General features: G+C 44.6%; 2 protein-coding genes across 2 annotated transcripts in view; one reads left to right on the forward strand and one right to left on the reverse strand.

Annotated features, from left to right (window-relative positions):
- LOC106813498 overlaps positions 1-3,578 on the reverse strand; it is a gene marked incomplete at its 3' end in the record, with an annotated part of 23,183 nt that extends 19,605 nt beyond the window's left edge. The window contains exon 1 of the mRNA XM_014817641.1: positions 3,554-3,578. Coding sequence (XP_014673127.1) covers positions 3,554-3,578 — 25 coding nt within the window. The remainder of the gene's footprint in view (positions 1-3,553) is intronic.
- Positions 3,450-9,608, forward strand: LOC106813507 (cytochrome P450 2C23-like). The gene is made up of 7 exons (XM_014817653.1): positions 3,450-3,814; positions 4,559-4,707; positions 5,068-5,178; positions 5,495-5,905; positions 6,330-6,554; positions 7,090-7,308; positions 7,589-9,608. Exons 1-7 carry the CDS (start codon positions 3,606-3,608, stop codon positions 7,768-7,770), a joined length of 1,506 nt encoding a protein of 501 aa, XP_014673139.1. The 5' UTR covers positions 3,450-3,605; the 3' UTR covers positions 7,771-9,608.
- Positions 9,609-11,227: the final 1,619 nt, after the last annotated feature.

Genomic DNA, 11,227 nt, shown 5'->3' on the forward strand with positions numbered 1-11,227 from the left:
AATATAGATATAAACTTACTCTCAGACATCGAAACAACACCGGAATCTATCACAGGTGATGTATCAAATCAAACACAACTTTCAGACATAAAAACCACTTCACAAAACACGGCGGTCAAACGCCCTTTGGCGAAGTGAACTAAAAACATTACCTCAGTCCCAAAAACTCCCAAAATAACGTTCCAAACAACAGTAAAGTATTGTTTAAATTATGTCATCTACTACTGGGGTTTATACATTGACGTTGTTGAATTGCTAAGCGTATAGCCCCTGCCATCTATAGGAGAACATAGTAAACGTTCCAATTTTTTTGTGTTTTTTGTATTTTTTTTGCCACGAGTATACTCGTGTTTCGCGGCCGTGCGTTTTGCAGGTTCGAACGAGTATACTCGTGTTTCGCGTTGAACGTGTTAAGCGTACATCGACAACCAAAAACACTAAATGTGAAGCAAACATGTACATACCTCCTCTATAAATTCCTCTTGGCCTCTTCTCTACACCTGATATCTGGAAAATTAAAATCGTTTACACGTACATGCAATGATATAGGATAATAACAGTGATATCTACTATTTATGTTTTTAAAAGGTAAACGTGACGGTGAAATTTAATTCAAATCGTTGTTACCAGATTACCGCTGGTAATTATCGCTTGTTGCCAGATACCTAATTTAATTGTTATAATTAATTACACATCAACGCTACGAAATTTGAGCGGCGCCATGACACCCGCGACCGTGCTGCCACCACAAAAAAGTTGCGTATTTGACTATTTATTTTACACGTTACAGACCGAGAGCTAATCACAAAAGTGCAATTATATTTATACCTAAATGCTATTTCACCGAACGATATTCATTTTAGGAAAAATTTATCCATATTATAACTGAAACTATATGTCGTTTATAAGATATTACAATCATTATGCTTTTAAATGAATAAATGAGAAACACCCTAGTTAAGGCCCCGTATAGACGCTTTAACTCGAGTTAGCGAATAGTTCATAACTCCACGATAGGCGGCGACACTAGTACGATGTACGTACACACGCACGCACGCACGCACATGTACGTGCACACACACACGGACGCACGCATGCACGCACGCACGTGTACGTGCACACGCACGTGTACGTGCACACGCACGCATGCACACACGTGTAGGTACACACGCACGCATGAAAGTTGAAATTATTATGTTACATCCGAATATACCTCCGAAAGACTCCATCCGACCGGAATACTTCTTCTTCTGAAGAAAAAAACAAACAAAAAAGAAATTATCAGGGTTCAACATTAACTTTTTATTTCACTAGACCATCGGGTTAGTAACTCAGGAAAACCACTAGCCCTGACCTAACTTTCACTAGCCCAGACCCAGACCATTGCTATGAAAAACTTTATTTAGATAAGAGCGTGTCATCGTATCAATTCATAGATGCTGTTTCCCGCGCTTTAAATCGCGCGTGGGCCGAGTTCACATGCAGCATTCGTATTTTACCACGGGCATACACGAGCGCACGGTTTATCGATCGTCTACTGCGGCTGGCAGCAAGCCACGTTATTGTTTTTGCCAAAGGGTAGACTGGTATCCGGCCTCACGCTCTGCTAGACAATGTACACGCTCTGTGACAAACATAACTGGGGGGGTAACTATTTACACGCGAGTGTGAATCCCTGGCTAGCATCATTTTAACTGTGCTTGAACTAGTCAAAGATGTTTCGATGCGTGACTGGCATGACGGTGACGTCTCGTTAAAATGGCATGTATGCACCACGTTTACCTAATGTGTACANTAGAGAGAAGGGGTGCGAGAAGGAGGAGGGAGAAGGAGAAGGTGTGGAGAAGGAGGAGGGGGAAAAGGTGGTAGGCCGAAGGAGGAGGGGAAGAAGGGAGAAGGTGGTGGACGAAGGAAGGAGAGGGGGAAGAAGCTGGTGAGAGAAGGAGGGGAAAAAGGGAAAGCGTGGTGGAGAAGGAGGAGGGGGAGAAGCTGGTTGAGAAGAGGAGGGGGAGAAGGAGAAGTGGTGGAGTAAGGAGGAGGGGAGAAGCTGGTGGAGAAGAAGAGGGAAGAAGGGAGAAGGTGGTGAAGAAGGAGGAGGGGGAGAAGCTGTGGAGAAGGAGGAGGGGGAAAAGGGAGAAGGGTGGTAGGGGAAGAGGAGGGGGAAGCGTGGAAGGAGGAGGGAAGGAGAAGGGAGAAGGTGTGTAAGAATGAGAAGGAGGGGGAGAAGCTGGTGGAGAAGGAGGAGGGGGAGGCAGGGAGAAGCTGTGTGGAGAAAGAGGGAGGGGAGAAGGGAAGAAGGTGGGGAGAAGGAGGAGGGGGAGAAAGCTGGTGGAGAAGGAGGAGGGGAGAAGGGAGACGGTGGTTGAGAAGGAGGAGGGGAGAAAGCCTGGTGAGTAAGGAGGAGGGGAGAAGGTGGTGGAGAGGAGGGGGCGAAGCATGGTGGTAGAAGGAGGAGGGGGAGAAGCGGAGAAGCTGGTGAGAAGAAGGAGGGGAAGAAGGGCTGGTGGAGAAGGAGAGGGGGAGAAGGGAGAATCTGGAGGAGAAGGAGGAGGGGAGAAGCTGGTGGAGAAGGAGGAGGGGGAGAAGGGAGAAGGAGGAGGGGGAGAAGCTGGTGGAGGAAGGAGGAGGGGGAAAGGGAGAAAGCTGGACCGGAGAAGGAGGAGGGGTAAGAATGCTGTGGAGAAGGAGGAGGGTGGAGAAGGGAGAAAAGGATGGCATGGAGAAGGAAAGGGCGGGCGAGAAGCTGGTGGAAAGAAGGAGGAGGGAGTAGAAGGGAGAAGGGGTGGAGAAGAAGGAGCGGAGAGCAAGCTCGGTGAGAATGGAGGAGGGGAGAAGCGGAGAAGGTGGTTGAGAAGGAGGCAAGGGAGAAGGGAGAAGTGGTGGAGAAGAAGGAGGGGAAGAAAGCTGGTGGAGTAAGGAGGAGGGGGACGAAGGGAAGAAGGGTGGTGGAAAGAAGGAAGAGGCGGCGCAGAAGCTGTGGAGAAGGAGGAGGGGGAGAAAGGGATAAATGTGGTGAGAAGGAGGGAGGCGGCGAAAGGCTGGTGGCTCTCTTCTCCCCCTCCTTCTTCTCCACCAGCTTCTCCCCCTCCTCCTTCTCCACCACCTTCTCCCTTCTCCCCCTCCTCCTTCCCCACCAGCTTCTCCCCCTCCTCCTCCTCCTTAGTGTGCAGATTAGTGTGCAGATTAGTGTGCACAACCTATCGTAACACAAAGACGAGCTGTCATTGGTCGGGTCGGGGAGGGGCGGGGCTATCTCAAATATTTCGCACTCGGCAGATATTTCGCGCGACACCGGTGAGATGGATGCGCACCTTGCCCTGGCTCAGGGTCAAATATATTGCACACAAATATTTGCGTTTAGTATCTAGCGATATTTGCTGGCCTGGCTAAGGTCTCTCCCCGTATAAAAGCGTAGCCTACCTGTGGTCCACACAGGCCTACGATAGTGTTTACTCCAAGCAGTGGGCGCGACTATACTCCTACGTAACTAGATTTGTAACCATCTCCCTCTGGTGAGCAGTTCCTTTCATTGCTTATCCTATACGCGTCTAACCTTCACCAGTAAAACACATCGACATCATTGCGATAGAGAGAATTCGTCGACGATGGACGTGGGTAGCTTCTCTCAGTGGTGTACGGCGCTGCTGCTGGCGGTCTCCGTCTATCTGCTCGTCACCTACCTGACAAGGAAACCTGCGGGATCGCCTCCTGGTCCGCGCGGACTGCCCGTAGTGGGCAGCCTGCTACATCTCGGTCGGACGAACCCGCTCGCCGCCCTCACGGAACTCGGAGAGAAATATGGACCGATATTCAGGTGCGTGGAGCCTCAGCTCGAGCGGGTTCTGTGTGTGTATGCGTGAGTGTGTATACGTGTGTGCGTGCGTGCGTGCGTGCGTGCGTATGCACGCGTGTGTAGCTATACGTGCGTGCGTGCGTGCGTGCGTATGCGCGTGTGTGTAGCTATACGTGCGTGCGTGCGCATGCGCGCGTGTACGTGCGTGCGTTCGTATGCGCGCGCGTGTACGTGTGTGCGTTCGTATGCGCGCGCGTGTGCGCGTGTGAATGATGCACGAGGTACATGTATATTACAAACATCTAATGCAGGATCGCTTGCTGGTGAAGATGTGTAGGGGGAAACCGCTGTCCGTACGCGACATACAGCGCGAAATGCCGAGCAATCGCAACTTGTGCGTGCATGTGAAAAATAATTTGTTAAAGTTTAATTCTGTTACGAATAAGAAAGGTTGCGTTACTAGTTCACGCTTGTCAATAAGTGCGTTGTAGAATATACTAATAGCGAGAATACAAACCTGTATTTTCAAGGGTGTGTGGCGTGGAACCCGTATTATCTCCATGTGCATATTCGCATATTCGTTTGCAGATGTAAGAACCCTTGTGAAAAACATTGCCTATACGCATTATATTATATACAGTACCCTTTATATAGGCTTTAGATTAAGTCGAATCTTATTTTAGAATTTTTAGATTCAATTAGTATTTATTAGATACCGTTTACGCATATACTCACTGTAAGAAAACATTGAAATTTCATCGCCAGCATCTACTTCGGACCCCGTTTTACGGTCGTTCTGAACGACTACGAACTGATTAAGGAAGCCTTCCTGAAGCAGGGAGAAGCGTTTTCCGGTCGTGCTCATGCCTTCATCATCAAAAGCCTGATGTCTGATGAGAAGGGAAACCTACACGGTAAGTTAGTACATAGTAGTACGGTACACTGTTAATTCTGTTGGTTTCGATTCTGGCTGGGGGTGAATAAAGTTGCTGTTGAGTTAACTCGCGTCTTTGCGATTTGCTTCGGTCTCGTCCGCTGAACGGACTCATTATACTGCTTGTCACGCGTGCCAGGTAGCTCACCTATAGTACTTTCACTCACTGCGCTTTGACCGTGTAGCGAGTGAAGTGGTGAAGTGGTGTTGGAGTTACTGTTGAATGCTTATGCGTATATATAACATCTTTTTTATTTATTTTGTAAATTTACCAGGGCGCTATCGTATCCACTTTATGTTCATCAATATCATGAATTTACGACGTCATGGTTTTTTTTAGGTATACTAGAGACGGATGGCGCCCATTGGAAGGAGCAGAGAAAGTTCGCTCTGTCGGGACTGCGGGATTTCGGAATGGGGAAAATGTCAATGGAGGGGAAAATTCAAGAGGGTGCGTCTTACTTTCCCGGTGCAGGTTTTCCGCGATATCCATTTATTTTTACGACTGGAAACTCATCATTTCATTTTCACGCCGTAATGTATATAGTAATGTATATCATTTATCTCCGATAATGTATTAAAAGTTCGTATTAAAGTAAGCTATCGTCACTCGTCAGTATTGACAGGCTGAGGGTCGATACGTATACATGCGTATACACCAGTTTCCTAATTTAGATGCGTTTCCATGGGTTTACGTGCGTTTACGTGCGTTCACACCAGCTTACTGAGTTCAAACTCAAGTTTTTTCGCGCAATCACATGCTTCAGAGGCGGAAGTGTTGCTGAACGAGATAAAGGGAAACGCCGGACGTCCGGTCGATTACCAGTTCCTGCTCGGCAACGCCGTATCGAATGTCATCTGCAACATCGTGTTCGGATCGCGGTTCGAATACGACCACGCCGACTTCCAGCAGCTGCTCACGCTCCTGAACGAGAACGTACGGCAGGCGGGAAACCTCGAAATGCTGAACTTCTTGCCGTGGTTGCGGTTCATTCCCGGAGCAGGGCGCGGCCAGTACCTGGGGTTCCTGGCGCGAGTCGACAAGGGGGTCTCGTGGGTGAAGCAGAGAATCGCTGAGCATAAGAAGTCGTTCGATCGCGACAACATACGAGATTTCGTCGACTTGTATATAAAGCAAATCGAAGACATGGCTCAGAATAAGAGCACGACATTCACGTGTGAGCATGATAAAATCAGGAGCACACGGTATAGAGATCTATCATTATCTCTATAGATATCTAGATATCTATTGGGCTTTATCATCGCGATATATATATATATTTATAGGTACATGCATATAATCTCTGTATAATGTACTCCTGATAAAATAAAATGCTAGAAAGAGGAATATAACTGTTTGGTTGCTACGCTAAGATGTGAATCCTGCTACGATTATGTCTCCGTGAACATCAACGCTTATTTAAAGTGACCCTCCCTCGTGGACAACGCAATCTAGTTCCGTCCTCATTTCGTTGTCACCTATTGTACATTTGAGGGAAACGCACAATTCGATAATTATCATTGTCTCTGCCTCAGAAATAGTCACTATTTCATAATGTATTATCAAAAACTTGGCGGTTACCATGGTTACTGTTTATCTAGACGACGAGGCTCCCTACGTCATCACTAACCTGTTTGCCGCTGGCACGGAGACGACAGCGACGACGCTGCGATGGAGCCTGCTTTACATGACGTACTACCCTCACGTCGCCAAGAAAGTGCAGGAGGAAATCGACGCGGTGATAGGCAGAGGTCGTCTGCCCTCCATGAAGGACAAACCCAACATGCCCTACACCGAGGCCACCATCTTGGAGCTGCAACGACTAGGTATGTACGCATTCAAAGCATGTTGTCGCGACTTTTTCCCCGTTTTATTTTTTACTTAAGTATTCTTTTATTGGTTTTAAATTAACGCAATTACTAGATGTGATAAATAAAGGGGAATGAGTGCGCCTGGGGAGCCGTCTGTGCGTGTGCCATCGTGAGAGAATGAGAGCAAATGAGGAACAAAAGTGTGTGTGTGTGTGTGTGTCACGTGTGTGTGTGTATGTGTGTGTGTGTGTGTGTGTGTGTGTGTGTGTGTGTGTGTGTGTCACGTGTGTGTGTGTGTGTGTGTGTGTAGTGTGTGTGTGTGTCTAGTGTGTGTGTGTGTGTGTGTGTGTGTGTGTGTGTGTGTGTGTGTGTGTGTGTGTGTGTGTGTGTGTGTGTGTGTGTGTCACACAGGCACGGTCAATTAGGAAGACGAATAGTAGGTTTGGTTTCTCAGTGATCGCGAGAGGGACTGATTGTGGATACTTAATTGTATGAAAAAACAACTATAAGGAGTCTATTGAGAGACAGTAATGATAATATATAATTGCAGCACATGTGGTCCCGCTGGCAATTCCACATGCAATCACCAAAGAGAATACGACATTGCGTGGTTATCAGATTCCTAATGGCACCATGGTTTTCGCGAACCTATATGCCGTGCACAGGGACCCGAAGCGGTTCCCTGAGCCGGATGTGATGAAACCGGAACGATTCCTGGACGAAAACGGAAAGCTATCCAATTCTGAGCATCTCATTCCGTTCTCGATCGGTAGGTGTGACGGGAACTAGACATTTCGTTGCTTTCTCAACTTACCACAATGCTAGATGCTGGTTTTATTTAGCTGTTGTTGTTGTTGTTGTTGTTGTTGTTGTTGTTGTTGTTGTTGTTGTTGTTAACACAGAATAAAAGTTTTGATGATATGGTGATGGTACAGACTAGTAAAATATTGGAATTTCTCAATAATTATATCAAACCAATGCCCAAACGCGACCTAAGCAGTGATCATATTTGACCATCACCAATCATGCGTTTTATTCATTATTTGCAGGATGGCGAGTTTGTCTTGGAGAAATGCTCGCTAAGATGGAACTGTTTCTATTCTTCACTGCCTTTTTGCAGAATTTTGATATTCTGCCGCCAGAGGGAGACAAGTTGGCGCCGCTAACACCCATCATTGGTCTTACGCGATCCCCGTTACCCCACAGTACTCGACTGGTACTACGCCCCTAGGTTAGTTGATAAGCAGCAGTTAATAAACAGCTAAGCACAGGGCCGTAGCTAGGAGTTAACGTATGAGGGGCAAGATGAACGATGGGCGGAGGCGCTCGCTTCTAGGGGGGTCTGGGGGCATGCTCCCCCAGAAAATTGTGAAATATAGACGCTCTGAAATGCCATTTCCATGTAGGTTACATACCTAAAACTCCCCAAACGGTTAAGCGAGTATTTTCTAATCTTAAGTTCCCATTATTCTTCACTGGGTTATATAGTTGTAATACTGCGCGCGTGCGTGCGTTTATGCGTACATGGGTGTGTGTGCGTACGTGCATAAATAAAATGTGATTATAGTGAACAGTTTGTTGCTAAAGTGAGTAATTAATCATTATTTTCTTTACAATATAGGCCTAATTGCGTTATTAAGGCAAGAATTAAATGTTTGTTACCCAGATTTTTATTGAACAATTTTATAACCATTCCAAATACGGTAAATATGATAGTCAATCAAAAGTATTAAGCTTAGGGTTGGGGCGTTGAGGGATGCGGCAGCCGAAATTTTTAGATAAGATTTTACCATGCACATCTGGGTGTCAATCAAACAACTTCATCACATATCATCGATATTACCTCACTTTACTTCTCTGTCGTGGTAAGGGGGAGTCACGGGGAAGAGATGTGCATGAGACATCGCATCTTTTCCTCTTGGAAAATGCTGGGGAATGAGGGATTAAGGCTTTCGTGTGTCACGTCACACTTATGTACGTATACCTACGGGGTTGAGTGGCGAAGAACAGTTTCTTGGTATGCGAAAAATATGGCGTATACAGTACTGTATAAGCCGTATTTTTCGTGTACAGATAATTTCGCAAATTCAGGCTTGACAGACAATTCCGCGAATGGTTAATTTTGCGGTCGGTGAATTATGAATTATTCGGTATTATTCGTTATGAATTATTCGCGTGTTGTTGTTTTTGCGGTCAGGGACGCATTTGCGAAATTCGCGAATATTAAACCACCGCGAAATATACAGCTTATACAGTATGTTACTGGGCAAAGAACATTGAAAGAGGAACAATACAATATAAAAAATAAAATGGCAATACTATGAAAAATAGTATCCTATTGTTATGTTATTCTTAATGTTGTATTGTTCATCCTTCAATGTTCTTTGACCAATCAACATCTTATTGTGATGTTGAATTGACGTACCAAGACGTTGAATAGATGTTGTGTTCGCGTTGTTCGATGTCACGATCAAAATCCAACAGTGAATCAACGTCTTATTGCGACGTTGAATTGACGTAGTTGAAATATGATTGAATAGACGTTTTTATGCTGGCGACGTCGCAACCAAAATCTAACGTTGAAACAACGTCGTGTGCCTTTAGTTTTACTATAGGGGAAGATTTATGGTGGGATGCTGTGGCCGAAGTGAAAGCATGGCCAACTATAAAGCTCTCAGTCTATATAGTGGGGTGAATATAATGGCTAGATAAGCTATTAAAGCCGTGAAGCCCTATTATTACATTTTGTAAGCATAGCGTTGGGCATAGACTTAATTATGTGATAAATATATAGCGCACGCCGTGTTAAGACCATTCCACGATATCAGTAATAAACGCTTCTGTTTGCAAGCGTTCGTGTCGCAGATACCGCCTTGCAGTGCTAGAATGAACTTGATGAAATACGCACGTGAAACAAATGCACGTATAGATATTGACAAAACACAAGAGGCATATGAAATACTATATAATATGAGATTCTCTTTTCAGATACATACTACAAAGCGTTATATATATATATATATATATATATATATATATATATATATATATATATATATATATATATATATATATATATATATATATATATATACACACACATATACTGTATACATATATCTTGTTTTATCGGCTACATTCCAACAATGGGCTAGTCAGAGACGTTTCACCTGCAACGTATAGCGCCAACAATGTTTTAGATACCCGGTTTCACAAACCATCCATCCAACAAGAGAACAACTATTCCATGCACAGGCACTTGGCCTATTTCGATTATAAAATGATGTTAAATAAACACAAATTGTATTTCCTACCAAACTCTTCATGTTTATCTACGCTTCATCGTATAATAATTCACCGTAAATGCCACTCAAATGCCCCTCTGCAACACGACTTCAGCGCACGTGCGCCATTGTACACGAACCCACAGAAACATAGATCGCTGAACGGTATCTACGTGGAATCATTAGCCAATAGAGAGTAGATAAACAATAAGAATTTGATAGTAAACGACACGCTATACGAAATGAATACCAACCGAATGACGACGGCCAGCCGGCCAACGCAGGAAGCCTGCCACGCGGCTACACATGTTACCGCACGTAAATCTTTCACCTTTAACATTGTTCTTGGAGAACCTACTAGCTATTACGCCGTACAGACTGCAAAATTTGATCCCACATCGAACTAGTCTGGGCCAGGCCCACTAGTTTGATGTGGGATCAAATTTGCCGTCTGTACGGGGTATATACATCTCATGCCGTCACTCCACTGAGCCGAGCAGCCCGTGTATTAATGCGTGGCTAAATATGCAACATACGATATTTAGTCATGAAGTAGAATTCCCGTTCTGCGCTGAATCCCTCTCAGAAGCAACACTTACATGCAGATAACACGTGTATATCACAGTTTAAAATTGACTCGAGAACAAATATGGCACTATAAATCGATACAAATTCGCCACCATGACGACGCTAAATATTACGGAGCAAATTGCATTCCTTCCACGAAGCAAAAAACGACGAACAGTAATTTATACAAATTGATCCTTCGACTCAAGTGATATACAAAATATTAATTATAAACATTTTAAAACACAACTTCTAGGCAATCTTGGTTCAAGCATGCCTGGTACTTATGGAATATCTATAGGAAGTTTCGTGAGCCCAGTTCACACGACAAAAACAGTTACCAGAGTTAAGTCCTAACTGAATAACTAACTACCCGTTTAATTTTTGTGCTGTGATGACAATAGGTATAAATGATGTGCTCCTCACAGAGCTTTCACCATTTGGTAGCTTGAACTGCTACCGGGCACTTTCTGTAGGGTGAACTCAACCGAGTTAAATCTTGGCGAGGTAAAGTTGGCCGTGTGAACGGGGCTGTAATCAACTTATACATGCAACAAGTTGATTTTAGAACATCCACGATGTCCACTTATTATAACGCATGCACTTAGCATGCTATTTAGATCGATATAAACCATCCAAACGTTTGCATTACACACACACACGCACGCACACACTTCATATATATACATATAGTGATAGACTCCTGCATATATATATATATATATATCAAGTGAATAATTAATCTATATATAATGAGTTTCACTGATTCACTGAGTGGCATACCTAAATGACAAGAAATTGGGGGGGGGTATCAGCACAATTGCAGCAAACATCTTG

This window comes from Priapulus caudatus, unplaced genomic scaffold, assembly GCF_000485595.1.
Source record: "Priapulus caudatus unplaced genomic scaffold, Priapulus_caudatus-5.0.1 Scaffold784, whole genome shotgun sequence".
NCBI classification, from domain to species: Eukaryota; Metazoa; Priapulida; class Priapulimorpha; order Priapulimorphida; family Priapulidae; genus Priapulus; species Priapulus caudatus.